General features: G+C 50.0%; 1 protein-coding gene across 3 annotated transcripts in view; it reads left to right on the top strand.

Annotated features, from left to right (window-relative positions):
* COL5A1 (collagen type V alpha 1 chain) overlaps nucleotides 1-17,511 on the top strand; it is a 150,171-nt gene that overhangs the window by 120,661 nt on the left and 11,999 nt on the right. For all 3 annotated transcript variants that reach the window (XM_062011591.1, XM_062011590.1, XM_062011589.1), the window contains exons 38-62: nucleotides 2,708-2,761; nucleotides 4,256-4,363; nucleotides 4,526-4,615; nucleotides 4,708-4,761; nucleotides 5,396-5,503; nucleotides 7,303-7,410; nucleotides 7,911-7,964; nucleotides 8,545-8,598; nucleotides 8,788-8,895; nucleotides 8,991-9,044; nucleotides 9,135-9,242; nucleotides 9,379-9,432; nucleotides 9,796-9,903; nucleotides 10,977-11,030; nucleotides 11,368-11,421; nucleotides 11,851-11,904; nucleotides 12,333-12,386; nucleotides 13,105-13,212; nucleotides 13,629-13,682; nucleotides 13,781-13,834; nucleotides 14,363-14,470; nucleotides 14,906-14,959; nucleotides 15,632-15,667; nucleotides 16,453-16,506; nucleotides 16,852-17,110. In XM_062011591.1, the coding sequence (XP_061867575.1) occupies nucleotides 2,708-2,761; nucleotides 4,256-4,363; nucleotides 4,526-4,615; nucleotides 4,708-4,761; nucleotides 5,396-5,503; nucleotides 7,303-7,410; nucleotides 7,911-7,964; nucleotides 8,545-8,598; nucleotides 8,788-8,895; nucleotides 8,991-9,044; nucleotides 9,135-9,242; nucleotides 9,379-9,432; nucleotides 9,796-9,903; nucleotides 10,977-11,030; nucleotides 11,368-11,421; nucleotides 11,851-11,904; nucleotides 12,333-12,386; nucleotides 13,105-13,212; nucleotides 13,629-13,682; nucleotides 13,781-13,834; nucleotides 14,363-14,470; nucleotides 14,906-14,959; nucleotides 15,632-15,667; nucleotides 16,453-16,506; nucleotides 16,852-17,110 (2,005 nt within the window). The remainder of the gene's footprint in view (nucleotides 1-2,707; nucleotides 2,762-4,255; nucleotides 4,364-4,525; nucleotides 4,616-4,707; nucleotides 4,762-5,395; nucleotides 5,504-7,302; nucleotides 7,411-7,910; nucleotides 7,965-8,544; nucleotides 8,599-8,787; nucleotides 8,896-8,990; nucleotides 9,045-9,134; nucleotides 9,243-9,378; nucleotides 9,433-9,795; nucleotides 9,904-10,976; nucleotides 11,031-11,367; nucleotides 11,422-11,850; nucleotides 11,905-12,332; nucleotides 12,387-13,104; nucleotides 13,213-13,628; nucleotides 13,683-13,780; nucleotides 13,835-14,362; nucleotides 14,471-14,905; nucleotides 14,960-15,631; nucleotides 15,668-16,452; nucleotides 16,507-16,851; nucleotides 17,111-17,511) is intronic.

Below are 17,511 nucleotides of genomic sequence, written 5' to 3'. Positions count from 1 at the left end.
CTCCCCCCATGCCAAGGGGAAAGGCTGTGCCTCAGCTCTCTGGAGCATCATGGCTAACCTCTGGCCTTTCTTTCCCACTCCAGCCTTTGGAGATGTGCAGGTTTTACATCTTTCTACTCCAGAGACACAACTCTAGGGCTGTGATAGCAGAGCCTTTTATTCTAACTGGGCTCCATCCTTTGCAAGCTCAGCTTTCTGCACACAGCTGCATTAGGTCAGGGGAAGGTTTATTTCCTCTAGAACCTGCAATGGGGAGAAATAAATGCTTTTCACTGCTCAGTGCACTGTGTGGCCAACACCAAGAGCTACTGCACAGCAAAAAACAGAAGAGTTACAGTCCAGTGTGAGCTGTGCTTGTTCTGAGAGCAAGGCAATTCCTGGCCAAGGTGAGGGGTGCAGTGGTTTTGCTCTAGTTTCCCTGTCCATGCCAGTTACTGCAGCACACTCCTGCATCAGCCACCACCTCAGCACCCCAAGCAAGAGCATCTCTGCTGCCTCTGCACTTTAGCCAAAGCAATGCACAAGGGCCTCACCACATTTTGCTTAAGCCCCTTCCAGCAATAACCCCTTGCTGCAGCCCAGGGAGCAGCTCCTGGCTGCTCTAGGCTCCCCACTGTGTCCTACACATACTGCTTTGTCCATTGTAAAAGGTTTTGTTGCACAGATGTAATTGTTTCTCACCAAAGGAGAGCGATGAGGCATGTGGAAGGTATGATACTCTGCCTGTCATGTGTCTCTGCTGGTCTGCTTCCTACACCTTTTTTGCTTGAAAGATACCCTAAGTAAAACAAAACCCTACCCCAACCCTTCTGCCATGGTGTATTCCTCTGCATGCAGTAATTAGTGTCTTTCTGGTTGGCACTTTGGGGGCTGTTTCTTGTTTTGCCTTGGCTGTTTACAGTGCAGCTCATGCCCTGTCCCTGCATGCTGCATGGTAGTACTTGGACTCTTTGTTCTGTGTTTATTTTACAGGGGCACAAAAACCCCACAACCCCACAATTTCCTCTGCTCAGCTTTGCATTTTGATCCCTGCCTTTCCTAGCAAATGAGCATTAAAAAGGCTTTGCACATGTTATGTGGGGAGGTTCCCCCCTTATCTCACAACAGCCTGATTAACTTGCCTGGCATTTGCTAAGCCAGGCACTGCAACCACTGCTCAGTGCAACACCAGCTACTTATTTCCACTCTGGAGAGCTGACTTGCAGGCAATGGTTGTGGTGGTTTTGAACACATGGTCCTCAGCTCAGGATTAACTTAAGGGTGAAGAGGAGAGTTTTCACACTTAGTCTTCCTTCACTGAGTCATCTGTTCCACCTAGGACACTCACACTCCACTTGGAAGGAGCAGTAGGAACTTGTGTCTACTGTCTGTCACTTTTGAGACTGGAATACAGCATCAAACTCTCAAGTCTGCAGGAGTATGAATGGAGAATGGGCCTTCAGCTCTTGTGGGTCTGAGAGTAAAGCTTTCTTCAGTCCCTGCAGCAGTAGCTTTGGCTGTCATAGGCAAATCCTTCCAGAGAATGAGAACCCTGTGGTCTGCATGCAGTGTGCAGTGTCAGGGCACTCTGTACCTTCATGCAAGAAAACCCTGACTCCAAATCTCTGTCAGATCCTTCCCTTTCTTTTCTTTTCCACTGAGAAGCACACAAGCATGCTGAAGGATGCTGAGATATTTGGCCATGTTAGGTTTCCAAAGATTGGACCTAAGAAAACCATGGAAAGAGACCTAAAAACCTCGTGCCCAAGGCTCAAAGAGAGTAAAAGGAAACCCCTTTCATCAGGTTCATTCAAGCCCTGCACAGAAATGGCTGGAATAGCTTCTCTATGATAAGAGTTTAAACTGTACATTCATTTCACAGGATGTTTTGCTGTGATCTGCAGGCAGCTAGAATGGCATTGAGAGGTTTTTCTTTAGCATGACACGTTACAGTTGGCTTGGGGTTTATCTGATCCTCTTTTGTGGCAGGGAGAAAATAGCTTGTGTGCCCTAAATGCTATTTCTCAGGCTTGTCAGGGTGCTGGAGTAAGAATGATAATTAATGTGGGTTTTCAAGAGTGGCTTAGGAGAGCTAAACAATTGCAGTGGTGATAGTTTGTTATTGTCACTCTTCAAAATGTCATTGTAATAGCTGTCATGGAGACTCCACTGCTCCTCAGCTTTTGGAGAGAAAGGCATTTGTGTGATTTCTTTCAGCAGATGTTGATGAGGGAAATAAAGCCTCACTCAGCACCCCCCTCAGGCTTCAGAGGGGCTGGGGATGGGCTCTGCCTTTGACCAGTGGAAGATGGTCACCCAGCCTCCAAGCTCTTGGGAGCTAAGCCTAAAACAAAGCTCAGGCTCAGCCAGTACCAGGACAGAGAGCAGAGGAGAAGGGAAATGGCTGTTAAGAACTGCTCAGTGTGAGGAAACTGCCATTTGAAGAGCTGTTTCCCCAGGAGGTTTTGTGTTCCTAGCAGACTTTTTAATGGTAGCTCCATCCATCAGCAGAGCTGAGCTTTGAGAATCCCTTTTTCTTCCTCTCTCACCCCTGTGTAAATGTACAGAAACCACCTTCTGTTTGATTTCTTGTTTCTTTTCTCTGTGGGTGTCCATCCATCCATTCCTGGTCAGTAGTTTCAGCAGAGGAGCAGTTGGGTTGCAGTCTGTGACCCTCATTGAGGTTCTCCTTGGCAGCACTGACATCTCTTTTCCCTCTCTCTGACAGGGTTTCCAAGGCAAGACTGGCCCTCCAGGACCCCCTGGTGTTGTAGGCCCTCAGGTAAGAAACAAGTGCTGGTGCTGGCACCAACCCTCTGCAGCTCATCTTCACCCATGGGCACTGCAGGCTCTCACAGCCCTGACAGTTCAACTGGAGCTGCTGAAACCACAGGTTATACAGCACAGAGACACTCCCAGGGATGGCAAAGCCATGGCAAAGCAAGCTTGATGGCTTTGAAATTCCTGGCCAGGGTATGAAATCTCCCAACGTGTCCCAGCCCAGCTTGGTGAGGTGTTGAGGTGGCATTTGGACAACGTGGCTGGAAGCTGCTGTAAATAAAGTGGCTCAAGTGAACTTGGCAGAGCTGCCTTGGTGTAAAAGTGATGTAGGGTGAGAGGGACACCAGCTACACACAGCCTGAGCAAAAGACTCAAGCAACCAGAGAGTTACTGGGGCGTTACTGAAGTTACTGGAGAGTTAACCACAGCTACTGGGGCATTGAGGGCATTGTAGCCCTGATGCAACACTGCTCTTCCCTGTGGTTATAAAGAAATAGTTCCCTCTTAATAGAAAGTGCTGCTGGATTCTGTCAGGGTTGGGCTGTTTTACCTTCAGTCACAGTGAGCTCTGCAATCTGAGAATAACAACTGCACAGCCAGGATTTGTACCCCTTAGGTACAGACATGAAAGGCTCATGGACCAGTTTTGTAGGCTGAGTAGGACTGGCTTTGGGTTAAGTCTTCCTTCCTGAGCTGCTGAGGAGGTTGCTCTTTAATTACTAAGTAATTAATTTGTCCTCTTTAATGATAGTGTAAAGTCCCTGGTTTGTAAATTCCCTGATCAGGGGCAATTCCCTGACTGTATCTGACTTCTCAAGTGCAAATTAGATTCTGTGGCAGTTGTATTTGGCTCTGCTGTGTGTAACTGGTGTGATCTGTGCTTGCTGAGCAATGGCAGTGTCATCCTTCTGCTTAAACTAAGTGGCACCCTGCAGGGTGCCATGAATTACAGCCACCACCATCCCAGCAGACACCAGCCTGCAGGGATGTTGTAGCCCTGTGCATCTGGCTTTTGTCCTCTTCCAAAATGGGCCACTTGGGAAGCTTCTGCACTGGGCTTTCTGTGACACTCATCACCATTAGTGCCCACGTAGAGCACAGAGGCAGTCAGTAATTGCTGTGCAGGACAAGCCTCATCCATTATTTACACCCCATATAAAGAAGAATCAGTGGGACTGTAGAGTGCTTAGGAAGTTTTCAACTGAAAAACACCCCACAAAACAACCCTAAGCATGGTAATTGTAGTAATAACATCTCCTTTACATGAACACTCTCATTCCAGAGGTTCCCAGTGCTGATAGTCTCTTGAGTAACACGTTGCCCACTTCCAAAGCAAGGTCCCTTTCCATGCCAAAGGAGACATCTCTGCAGGGGTTCCTGGTGGCACTGCAGGGAAGGAGCACCTTGCATCTGATGAACAAATAGCCTGTACCTCTTCCTTCATTGTTTGCTCCACTGATACCCAACACCACCTCTCTGATCTCTGTTTCTTCAGGGTCCAACTGGTGAGACTGGGCCGATGGGTGAGCGGGGACATCCAGGCCCTCCCGGTCCCCCAGGTGAACAAGGTCTTCCTGGCCTCACTGGAAAAGAAGGGACCAAGGTAGGGACCAGCAAGCCTGGCCACTCAGCTCTCTCCCAGAGGTGGAGTGATTCAGATGAGACGTGATGTCACACAGTGTCTCATCACAAGCTGAGCCCAGAGAGAGGAGCTGGGTGTCTGTGGAGTCTGCAGCTCCTCAGCTCTTTGTCCTTGTCGTTGCAGGGGGACCCAGGTCCCGCTGGCCTCCCAGGGAAGGACGGTCCCCCAGGCTTGCGAGGCTTCCCTGGAGAGAGAGGGCTCCCTGGCCCCATTGTGAGTAGAGGCTGCTCAGTCCTTCCAGCAGGAAGGATGCCCAGGCAGTGCAGCACCCACCTCCCTCGATGACTTTGTTTTCCTCCTTCCAGGGTGCTCCAGGGCTGAAAGGCAACGAAGGTCCCCCAGGCCCCCCAGGTCCAGCAGTGAGTATCCTCATCCTTACAGGCACTACCTAACCCATTTACAAGCTTGGCAAGGCAAAACAGAGGGTTAGTCACAGCTCAGTGCTTTATCCCTTCTTTCCATTGCACTAACTAACAACTTGCTGGATATTGCTTGCTTTTGCAAGACACTTGTGTTACCAGCTCAGTCATTCTGTGCTGTCAGCTCTGAACATACATGACAAGCTGAGAAGGAACTGAAATGATTCAGGACATGGAGAATTTGGCTTCTAAGTCACCTGCTTTCCCTCTGTAACGTTGCCTCTGCTTGAGATTCGTGCTCAGTGCTCCCTGGAAAAAAACAGTCATCATCCAATCCTCCCTGCTGCATGAGGTGCTTCATGCTCATGTTCCAAGCTGATAATGTGCCCCCAGGAACTGAGCTCCTTGCAGCATCAGAGGAGATCCCATCCCTTGCAGAGATCTTGATGAGGAAGAGATCTGCAGGACCCTTTAGGCTGAGGGTACCGAGTCATCACGTGGCAGGCAGCTCCATCAAATGGGCTCACTTACTGACAAAGGGTTGGCAGCATCCTGCTGTTGGGTTTCTTTCTCTGTGTATATAGGTGAAGCTCAATGCTCCAGTTGATTCTTCCTTCTTTCCTTCTCCCAACAGGGCTCTCCTGGTGAGCGTGGCCCTGCGGGATCAGCCGGCCCCATAGGCCTGCCAGGGCGACCTGGCCCCCAGGGACCTCCAGGGCCTGCAGGGGAAAAGGGAGCCCCAGTAAGTATAAAGGCAACAGCTGTGGGTCAAATAGAAAGGTGTACAGTGGCAGGAAACACTCCCTAGAGTGGGTGTGTAAAAGATGAAGAAAGAAATGGATTACAAAGGAATTTCCTCATGTTGGGTGTATCAAAGCCCTGGTCTGGCTGTTCTCCTGCATCCTTGTTGGATACCAAGGTGGTAAGCCTGGAGCATCTCTCTGATGAGGACAGGACCTGAGGCTGTTTAGCCTGGAGGAGAGAAGGCTGAGAGGGGACACTATCAATGCTGGTAAATCCCTAAAGGGTGGGTGTCGAGAGGATGGGGCCATCTGTAGTGGCCAATGGCAGGACAAGGGGTGATGGGCACAAGCTGGAACACAACAGTTCCACAAACACAAGGAGAAGCTCCTTTGGTGCTGAGGTGAGGGAGCCCTGGCCCAGGCTGCCCAGGGAGGATGTGGAGGCTCCTCAGGAGGTTTCCAAACCCACCTGGACACATTCCTGTGCCCCCTGAGTGAGGGGAACCTCCTTTAGCAGGGGTTGGGCTGGATGAGCTCTGCAGAGCCCTTCCAACCCCACCATGCTGGGATTCTGTGGTGCTGCCACAGCATTAGCACTCCCAGGCAATCCCACTGTCACTCGTGGAAGGAGCTGCTGTCACAGGAGCCTGAGCAGAGTGTGGCTGAGTTCTGCCATATGGTCCCTCTCCTGAGCCTTCCCTCACCAGCCCACCCAAACTCTCACGTCTTTCGCTCCCCAGGCGCCCGTGTGCGGTGTCACGTGCAGGCAGGAGAGAGTGGGCTGGGGAGGGCTGTTTCTGTCCCTGAAGAGCTCAGCACCGTGCCAGCCCCAAGGAGAAAGGCTGTGCCTCTAATTCGTGCCCAAATGGTTTTGCAGGGAGTTTTTGGGTTGTCTGCCTCGAGCCTAAGCTCAGCTTCAGACCCGGCAGGATGAGCAAATGCTGATTTCAGACTGCAGGGGAACACTCCAAGTGATTGATTGTTGTTATCAAAAGTGTTCATCTGCCACTATATTCCACATTTGCTGTCTTATTAGAGACTCCAGCAGCTAGTCCAGTGGCAAGAATTTCCTCGTGAATCAGCTTTATAAACATCTGTCCTGCCAAGTACCTGTGTGATGTATCAGTGCTTAGATGAATAGGCAATTGATGTGGCATCTAATTATTCAGAAGAGAGCAGCCAGGATTCAGCTGCAATTAAATTATGTACAGGGAAACACAAAAATATTCACTGTTCAGTTGCTGTAAACAAACAACATTTGATTGAAGGCTCCAGGTCTGAGGAATAGGAGTGGATGTTGCAGCAGGAGACTAGAAGTGATTGCTTTATGCTCTTCAGGTGTTTTTTCTTTGTCCAGAAGCTCAGGAGGGAGCTCAGGGCTTCCTGAGAAACCCCCATCAGCTGGGGATCAGCCAGGGAGGGAGCATGCAGCGAGTACTGGGGCAGGATCAGTCCCAACTTGCTTGTGGGAAGAAAAATTAGTTGGGAGTTTTGTTTGTCATCCAGTGAGGTGGCAGAGGGTTGAGATTAGATCTGATGATATTGCTGTAGCAGGGAAATTGCAGCTGTGATCTGGGTATTCACTGTTTAGATTGGTTTGTTCTTTCTTTATCTCTCAAGGTGGAAACTTTGTCCTGTTTCAGACAGAGAGTCTTGTGAAATACCAGCTGGAAACCAGTTTTGCTGTACATGCCCATATAGTCAGGGGTCATTAGCAGCTGAATAAAACATTAATGGGATGTAATTGGAGGGTGGAGGACAGAGCTCTGTGTGACCTGCCTGCTTGTTCTGCTTCCAGGGTGAGAAGGGTCCTCAAGGACCAGCTGGTCGGGATGGCATCCAAGGCCCCGTGGGACTACCAGGTCCAGCAGGTCCTGTCGGCCCTCCTGGAGAGGATGGAGACAAGGTGGGAGCAGCTCCTTGCTGCAAAGGCTCACTCAGGGAAGGAATTGGGCAACATGCTGCCATTACCCCCACATTGCATCCCCTGTGCTGCTGGTCACGACACAGGGATGCTTTATGGCACTTGCAATCCCACGAGATCATCCTCCCCTGGAGCCTGTGCTGGGTGGGCTGCTCATGGGTGTCTGGCTTTCCAATTCATGTCCTTTTAATTCTAATTCATTACCTTTTCCTTCTCTGTCATTAAGCCCCTCTTGTTCTTAGGAAGCAGTAGCTGGGATGAATCACTCATCACTGATAACAAAACGATGCTTCTTGCATCACGTGGCAGCTGAGGAACGTTTTGGGGTGTAAAAGTGTTTGGTTCCACCTGCAGTGGCCCAAATGTCTGGGTTATTTCTGTGATCCTTGGGAGGTGGATGCAGAGACACAGGACTGTTGCTTGAATGATGAGATATGGAAGTGGTGACCCAGTGAACTAACTGTGCCCTTTGTACCTGGCAGGGAGAGATCGGGGAGCCTGGCCAGAAGGGCAGCAAGGGTGACAAAGGGGAGCAGGTGAGTGGAGTGGCCATCGTTGGAGCTGCTGCCCTGGAGGAGCCTGTGCCTTGCTGGCAACACAAACCCATAGCATTTTCATTCCTTTCTATCACTGATTCATCTTCTCCTTTGCTTCATCAAGTACTCACATGATGTAAAGTGGAGTGAGAGCCTCCAGCTCTCAGGAATACACTGAGATGTTTCCCTGTCACCCTTGTCCTGTCTGAATACCTGTGAAGCATTAGCAGCTCTTGCCCTTAAAGCTGGTTGTTCAGCTGCAGTTCCTTTCCTAAAGAACCCTTTGTGTGCTGCTCAGAGTCTGAGGAGGATAAATTACACTGAAGCATCTAGATGGAGCTGAGTGGTGTGATATTGCTTTGCTGGAGAAACAATGCCACAGACACGTCTGCCATTGGCAGCAGGGCTGAGGGATGCTGGGGTGGCCAGGGACACTTGGCACTGTCCTCCCACTCTGTTTTGGGAATTAGCAGACATTTGGTGGAGGCTTTCACTCTGAAAATGCAGTTCAGTCTGAAAACCACTGAGGTTTTACACTCTGTGCTCCTCATGCTGACGTTGCACTTGTGTTTCATGGCAGGGTCCACCAGGTCCTACCGGCCCTCAGGGCCCGATCGGTCAGCCTGGCCCAGCTGTGAGTATTGTCCCCTGGGAGCAAACACCCCCTTTCTAACCATCAAATCTCTAGGGAGAGATTTGACAGTGATTAATAGACCTTAATACTTCTGCCTGGCACTGATGGTGCCCAACAGGAGATGGTGGGGATGGGGCTTTGCATCTACCTATTGTCTTTGCTAAGCTGTGTTAGACTCTCTCCTCATAGGGTGCTGATGGAGAGCCAGGTCCCAGAGGACAGCAAGGCCTCTTTGGTCAGAAAGGTGATGAAGGACCCCGAGGTTTCCCTGGTCCCCCTGGCCCAGTGGGCTTGCAGGTAATTAGCAGCATCTAGAGATGGCTTAGGGTAGTGAGAGCTGGGGCTGCACCTGAGATGTTCACAGCTAAAACTCATCCTCTCCACCTCCACAGGGCTTGCCTGGACCACCTGGTGAGAAGGGAGAAACGGGTGATGTTGGGCAAATGGTAAGGTGCTTTCATATTGTGTTCTTTCCATCACTGACGTAGACCTTGCTCCAAGAAACATGACTTACACTTGTCTCCCTCTTCTCTCAGGGCCCACCAGGCCCACCTGGACCCAGAGGTCCATCTGGACCCCCTGGAGCAGATGGTCCCCAGGGTCCCTCTGGGGGAATAGGCAATCCTGGAGCAGTAGGAGAGAAGGTAAAGCATCCAGGCAAACCAGACTGAAACACGCAGGGGTTTGTTACAAGGCTCTTGCAGGGGCTTTGCTGCTTGGGCAGAAAACTCAGCAGCTGAAAGAAATGTGAGTGTGCTCATCCTCTTTTCCCCTCTGCAGGGTGAACCTGGTGAATCTGGTGAGCCTGGACTTCCTGGCGAGGTTGGCCTCCCGGTAAGCACCCTGCACGCTGGCTCTTGCTCTGATGGACCTTTTCTTCAGTGGTGTCCCCTGAGGAGCTGGTTGAAAGAGTGTCAGAGGCATCTGGATGGGGCTGAAGCAAGCCATATCCTTGGTTTGGGTATGGGGTGACACATCAGTGTGTTACTGAGTATTTATAGTGTGAGGTTTAGTCACTGCACATGGGCTTCCCACGAGGGAACAACATGAAACCATTTACTCTTTGTGGGAAGGGACTGCTAAATCATGTCCTCGTGCTTTGAGACACAAATAGATCTTCTTAGAATTGATTGAAGGATGGTTAGTGATGGGTAACTTGTTTTCCTGGATAATAGAAGTACCTTTTTTCCTCTACAGGGCCCTAAAGGTGAAAGAGGTGAGAAGGGTGAAGCAGGTCCCTCTGGTGCTGCTGGGCCACCTGGCCCCAAAGGGCCACCTGGCGATGACGGTCCCAAAGGCAGCCCTGTAAGTATCCTCCTCCCATCCAAGCACTGGTTCTTCCTCTTGCCCAGAGAGATTTCTGCATGAAAACATGTTTTCCAGAGATCTTTGTGCAAATTTGAAACAGTTTAGCAGACAGAGGATTGCTCCTCTGATGATCTGTGATGTTAGTCCCCTCTTTAGGGTGCTAATGAGGAAGGGCCCAGCTGCTCCATAGCTTCCAGCAGTACTTGAATTCTTAGTCCTGTTGTTTCAGGCTATCAGAATACTCACCCCTACGTAGGAGGCCTGCAGTAGGTTTACTTTATGCTTGAGCTTATGTGTTTCCAAGGTCCTCTGCATGAGAGCAAAGCTTCCAAAGTAGCATGGAGGAGATTGATATGAATTTGGGAGCTGTATCTCTAGGGTCAGATCCCTGCTGATGCTAATTGCTGTAGCTCTCTTGAAGCCAGGAGAGCTGTGCTGATTTATACCACATGACAATGGTCCAGTGTTTATCTTGCTGGCTTCTTTGATGGATGCTGGATGAAGGAATTTGTTATGTGATAAGCAAAGATGGCACAAAGCAGAGGAAGGCAGGGCAGTCAGTCATCTCTCAGAAAAGATGGAGTTTGGGGATACTGAATTACTGGTTTGAAGCCTGTTGTCTGAGTGCTGGTTCTCAGAATCATTTGAAGTGCACAACAGATATTGTAGGGAGAAGAGCAGTGAAGTGTTTTAGTCCTTAAAGGCTTTGAGAGGATCTTCACGTGAAAAGTGTCACACATCCTGCAGGAAGCAAAAGCAGCATCTTCTAATCTCCACTTTCCCCAGAGCTGTGAGGATTTCACTGCCACTTGTCCAAAGTGTTCATGGAAACAAGAGCCCAGATGAAACTCCCAGTGTTGCCTCTGGGGTTTTGTGTAGTCTGGATGCAGAGCTGAAATTGCTGAAGGTGCAAAGCTGGGCTGTGGCCTGGGATTCCATTTGAGGGGAGGGAGCTGGGGTTTTGCTCTGTAGGGGAACTCCCTGTGTCATTGCTGGGGTAACAGGCTCCAGTGCTCTGCACCTCCCCAGGTACAACATCTCTGACTTGGGGACATCTTCTCTCTTTGCAGGGTCCAGTTGGTTTCCCTGGTGACCCTGGTCCTCCTGGAGAACCTGGTCCAGCTGTAAGTGTTTCTCTCACAGTTAGGTTCCTCCTCTTGGTGTAGTGAAAAATGACCATGTGCTGTTCATTCTCCAGCAACTTCCCTGACATTTGCTCTTCTTTTACTTGGAGAAGAGTAGGAAGTCCCCACCATAAGACTGCCCATGCTGCAGTAGCTTTACAAATGCTGCCCTCCACAGTGTTCGACACAGGATGTTTGCTGGTGCCTGTATTCTCCATGGGAGAGGGGAAGGGATGGTGCCTGGTGGCATGAAGACCATCTGAACCCTGCTAACACTCAGCTCAACTCATTTCACACCCTAAATACACCTGCTTGCTTCTCTTTCCTTCCTTTTTAGGGTCAAGATGGTCCCCCTGGTGACAAAGGTGATGATGGTGAACCTGGACAGACTGTGAGTCGATGAGCTAGATGAGATCTGCTCCCCATCAGTCCCCATGGTTTCAGTGGTCAGGCCCAAGGGCTTTTGACACAGAAGGGCAACCAGCATCTGCTTCCCAGCAGCTTCTGCTGCACTGGTGCCCTGGTGCCTGTCCCTCCTGGTCCTGGCAGCCTGGCTGCTCAGCAGTACATCCTGCAAGCAAGAATTAGCTTGTGGAGAAACCCTGCCTAAGTCTTTCCTTTTGACTTTGCTGTGCCTGGTGGGAAGGGATAAAACAAGATACCTCCTGCAGCCCTGAGGAGGTGTCAGGAGTTGTCCCAGCCACCTACACCTCAGATGAGCACAGGCTTTAGATCTCAACTCTGAAGTTTTACATGTTTGCTCCTCCTTCCCATGTCTCTTGGTGCAGTTATGGCTTGTTCTTCTCCCCTCTCCATCTAGGGTTCCCCTGGTCCCACGGGAGAGCCAGGCCCCTCAGGACCTCCAGGAAAAAGGGTAAGCTGAGTGTTGAGGAGTCTTTGTCCCAAATGGCTTTGTCTTGGCTTTCTGAAGCTCATGTTATTGGGAGGTCTACAGTAAAAGCAAGGCAGCAGCATGTGAAATGAAGAGTAATAATAACAGAACTTACTCACCATCTGCAGCCACTGGGAATTGATGGGAAGCTGTCAGCTCAATGCCATGGATAATGAGGGGGATTTTAACACTCAAACCAAAACACAAGGATGAGGTGCTCCTGCTCTTGCTGCCTTGCAGGCAGAGCTCAGGGATTCATTTGGCAAGAAGCTAATTTTAAAGGCTTTTCAGAGATATTTGTTTCCATTTTGTCTCCTTCCCTGGAGCTGTGGCATCGTTTTACTAATTGAAACAGACCATTTTGGATCTGTGTTGTCTTAACTTCTGCATCTATTTTGTGCTTTCTCTAGGGCCCCCCTGGTCCAGCTGGTCCTGAAGGAAGGCAAGGAGAGAAAGGAGCCAAGGTAAGAGCTGAATGGGGTTTCGCTTCTACCACATCCTTTCTGTGCCATTGTGTTTGAAGGACAGGGATTTCATTCTTGCTGTGTGTTACAACAAATTAGCCTGAATCTGGGGCCATTGGCTTCAAATACAAGCTTATGTTTCATCTTTTAACAAACTCTGTGGGGATAATTAGGGCCCAGGAAGGTCATGGGAATGTTTTTCTTCTTTGGAAATGACAGAAGTGCCATATTTGGCAATTTAATGTGTTGCAAATAATACAGCATGCACAGTCCTACATCCTTTCCCAGGGCAACCAGCATCACTGGAGCAGGATTGTTTTGATGGAGGGGGGAGGGAATGTAGAATGAGGTTGCAAATTATAGATGCAGTTGATGTGGCAGCCACAGGAACACTGGGGGAGAAGGAGGAGGAGGAAGATGTCCTCTGCTAGTTCATCTCCCAGGACCAAACCCAGGAAGGCTTTCTGCTCCAGAGAGCTCCCAGCCCAAAGGGTGGTTAGTGCTGAAAATCAGCAGAAATAGGCCAGGCAGAAAAGTGAAGGAGTTTGGAGACTTATCCTCAGTGCCTAAGGGGTAGGGAGCATAGGGAAAGTCAGGTTTAGCCTGCTTTGCATGGGCCTGTATTCACTCTGTGACAGCCTGGCAGCAGCCACGGTGTATTTGAGAAGGTGGTTTGATACCCAATGAAAATGAGACCCTTTGTGCCTCTTACATCTAGGGTGAAGCTGGTTTGGAAGGACCTCCTGGGAAGACTGGCCCAATTGGTCCCCAAGGTGCTCCAGGGAAGCCTGGCCCCGATGGCCTTCGAGGGATTCCTGGTCCAGTCGTGAGTATTCCCAAGCTGACCAAGTTCCTGCTGCTTTCCTGTGACCCCTCTGCCTGGGAAGATGCCTTTCTCCCAGAGTGATGCTCTGCCTATGCTTCAATGCCTGACAGCAGAGAAAACACATTCAGTGGAGATAACAGTGAATATCATCTCCCAGCATGTTGGATTTGAGTCTTGGGTCTGCTCACTCACTCACTCACCGTGGGCGAGTTTCCATCACTTCCAAAGTCCCTTTCCCAGGAGACACTTGAGCATGAAAGGAACAGAAATCCTTTTGCCTTTGCCATCTGTGAGAAGCCAGGGCACACGTTCCCTGGCACAGGGACTAGCTGAGATGGGTGAATAAGCAGAAGCATCCCTGCTGGGAGCACTGCTGTCGTGAATGACTGTTCTGAGGGAATTGCACTGTTTTACAGGGTGAACAAGGTCTCCCAGGATCTCCTGGCCCAGATGGCCCTCCAGGACCAATGGTATGTCCAGGCCATCAAATTCCCTGAGTTTTTGACATGTGTGAATGCATTTTACATGAATTGATCCTCTCTTTTGTTCTCCTCTCTGTCTCCCAAAGGGCCCACCGGGTTTGCCTGGTCTGAAAGGAGACTCTGGTCCTAAAGGGGAGAAGGTGAGAGTGGCACACAGGGTCTCACTGGCGCCCAGGTCTGGATATGGGGGGAAAAAGTCATTGCAGAGGGGTCCTGCAGCTGACAGGACAAGGCTGAGGAGTGCCACCAGCCCATGTGCTCTCTCTCTCCCACTCTGGAAGCGTTAGATTAGAGGAGAGATGGAGAGTTGTGAGCGTGCAGCACGTGGCAGAGCTAGTCCCTGGGACTTCAGCAGAGGGCACAGGGAGGTGTAGACACCTGCCTTGCTTTGGGGCAGGATTCTCAGTCTTGCAGGAGCTGATGTAACATATGTTAGCACATGAAATGAGCAGGTGCTCCAGTGCAGCACTTCCCTGTCTATATCTGTAGTGTTTTCTGTTGTAGAAACCTGGTGCTTTGCTGTGCTCTGCCACTTCCAGGTGTCAGGGATAGCTACAAACTCCTGTCACCTTGCTCAGATAGTTGGGGGTTTGTATCTACTGAGTAGCTTTGGCTGTTTGGTGACTTCCACTGAGAGATCATAATTAACATCTGCTGCTTTCCCTTAGGGTCATCCAGGTTTAATTGGTCTTATTGGACCTCCAGGAGAGCAGGGAGAAAAGGGTGACAGAGGTCTCCCAGGCCCCCAAGGCTCAGCAGGACCCAAAGGAGAGCAGGTAAATATTCCCCAAGACCTTAATGAAGTGTGCATTGGAGCTGTGGGCTTTGCTGCCCTTGGGCTGAGCTGCTCAGCCTCAGCAGGGGACTCGAGCTGATTTTTGAGGGGTATTTTCTGCATTAACACCATTTGTTCTACATGTGAACTGTAGAGATGCTCCAAAATGATCCATTTGAGCAGGAAGCAGATTCTCAGGGGCCATATAAAACCAGTTGAACAGACTTGGAGGGATGGTAACATTAAATATGCCTCTAGAGGACTGATTTTTAACCTGTGTGCTTAAATGAGACGCGAGATCCCCTCGACACGCTCCTGTCTGAGCCACACAAGTGCTTGAAAGCCAGTTACAGCTCCAGATTTGGAGTCTTCCAAATGTTAGATGTTAGTTGAGCAGTTGTAGACCAGTCACTGTGGTTCTGCTTTGCTTTTTCAGGGCATTACAGGTCCTTCTGGGCCCATCGGACCTCCAGGGCCACCAGGATTACCGGTACGTGACAAGGACTTGGCTTCTCTTTCCTTGGGAGCTACACAACACTTCTGGGGGCACTTTGGAGCTCCCTGGTACCCAGCTCAGTCCTCCTGGCCTGACCTTGGATGAGGATGCTGATGGGGATGGGTTTGCATGGTTGGACCCATTGCAAACCCCTGAATGAGTGCCAGGAGTCCTGGGAGGGTGACTCGTGGGGATGGGCACAGGGAGCAATGGCACGATTGAGGCAGGGAAATCAGCCCACCCTCCTTCTTATCCCCCTTTTTTCTGGGTTATCTACAGTCACATGGTGATTTTTTTGGTGCTATTTGCGTTTTGCTTTCACTGGCTGCCCAAAGGCTGCAGCCTGCACCCTTGGGTGAGCAGCATTGGCTGGGTGGCCATAGCACAGAGCCAGGATGAGCTCTGGGTTACAGTGATCACACAGCAGCTTTTCCAGTCCCCCATCCAGGCAGGAGTGTGGAGCACTGACACAAACCAGTCTGGCACCAATGCTTTTTGTGTGTTTGCAAATAAAAGCAACACCAAACTCAGGTGGATGTGGAAAGGGGGAACAGAAAAGGAAGTGAATCAAATAAAACCCCACCTATAACACTATCTGTGAGGAGTGGCTGACAACTCCTCTGCTGGGAAATGTACTGACTCCTCTCTGCATTTTTCTCTGTACAGGGTCCACCTGGTCCCAAAGGTGCTAAAGGATCATCAGTGAGTATAGAACTTGTTAAATGAATAGACTGAGGAGCTCTCATTAAGTGCATAACCTGCTGTGACTCCTGCACATCACTGGCATTAAGGCAATTAGCCCCAGCTGACTGTAGCAAAAGGCAGCCTTTTCAGGCTGTCTGAGCCCACAAATGCTAATTGGGAAAGGTTTCTGTTACACACACTGTACTCCACTGAACATGAGTGCAGCAAAGATCAGAAGGAGGAACCCAGCCCATAGTCCTTAGGAGAAAACCTACCAGGGTATTAAAAATAGCCTGTGAGCAGGAGGTGGCAAACTGCAGATGAAGAGCTCAGTGAGAGAGGCACCACTGAAACGAGCTCCATGGCCCAGGCTGCCTGTGCAGGCAGCTCAACATTCCTCCTGGGCAGCTTCCTAATGGCTTTTTCTCATGGTTGGGGTTTTTTTTTTCAATGTTTTATGAAGACTGGAATTGATTTATGAAACTGTTGAATTGATTTTGGAGAGTGAAGAGCTTCAACTATTGGCAAATCCTTCCTTTGCTGTAGGAAGCCTCAGCAAAATGGGACTGCTGAAGCCCAAGTGTTGGACTGAGGTTTTCTTTTACCTGAGCATCCAAAATAACCAAAGCAAGTTTTTTCTTTGGGGAGGTTGTTGGCAAGGAGACTCCTCTTGTGTGCCTCAAGTGACAGGAAGAAAGTTGTGCCATAAAATACTAAAGACACAATGTTTGGGATGTGACATAAGTTGCAAATGCTTGTTCCTGAGTGACTCGTGTGTTTTTCCCTTGTTTTTTTTCACCCAGGGTCCAACAGGTCCAAAAGGTGAATCAGGTCTTCCTGGGCCTCCAGGGCCTCCTGTAAGTAGAACCCATTGTATGAAGTGTGAAATGGGTTAGTGGGTGTTGTAATGTTAGTGAGTAGGACAAAGATTCAGCAGAGCAGGAGTTCCTAGCAGGGGATTGGCATCTCTTAGAGATGCTGGAGAAGAAAATAGGATGTGAAGGGAGAAGTTGCTGATGGGAAGATGACAAGAGAAGATGGAGCCAGGGTTTGCATCAGCACCATCATGGGTGTTTTCCATGTCTTGTGTGTGTCTTGTGAGTCTCCTTCTCAGTGCTGGTGGCTGCTTTGGCCATCTCCTCTTGTCTCTTCCCCACTGCCAAAGCAAGGAGAAGTTGCATCTTCTTTTCCCCACAAATCAGGGTCCTCCAGGAGAAGTCATCCAGCCACTGCCCATCCAGTCTTCCAAGAGGACCAGGAGGAACATTGATGCCAGCCAGCTGGTGGATGATGGAAATGCTGACAACTACATGGACTATGCAGATGGCATGGAAGAAATTTTTGGCTCTCTGAATTCCTTGAAACTGGAAATTGAGCAAATGAAGCATCCATTGGGCACTCAGCATAACCCAGCACGTACCTGCAAGGATCTGCAGCTCTGTCACCCTGATTTCCCAGATGGTGTGTCCTGGGACAGAAGGGGGATGGGGAAAGCACTGGGGGTTTCCCAACTCCACACAGGGAATACAAGCAAGTGCAAGGAGAGGTTAATTTGGGGAGGCCCTGGCCCTGGTGAGGAATGTGGCTGGTGAGGAGGGAATATGTAGAGGAGAGTTGGATGAGATGGTCATTGGAGGTCCCTTCCAGTTGGGATGTTCTGTTCTAAGAATGGGGCTATGTGATGGGCAGTAGCTGTTCCCATAAGGTGCCCACAGTATGAGATGGCAACAGCACATGAGCAGCTTTCCAAAACAGATGGATTAGTAGCAGCCTATGAGAGAGATAAACCATCTCTGGTGGGGTGGCTGCTGAAGTGCCCATCGTCCTTCCTTCACAGTGCTGACTCTTCCTTCTCTCCTGTG

Source organism: Colius striatus, chromosome 19, assembly GCF_028858725.1.
Source record: "Colius striatus isolate bColStr4 chromosome 19, bColStr4.1.hap1, whole genome shotgun sequence".
Taxonomy (NCBI): domain Eukaryota; kingdom Metazoa; phylum Chordata; class Aves; order Coliiformes; family Coliidae; genus Colius; species Colius striatus.
The sequence above is the reverse complement of the archived record's forward strand: the minus strand, read 5'-3'. Positions and strand labels throughout refer to the sequence as shown.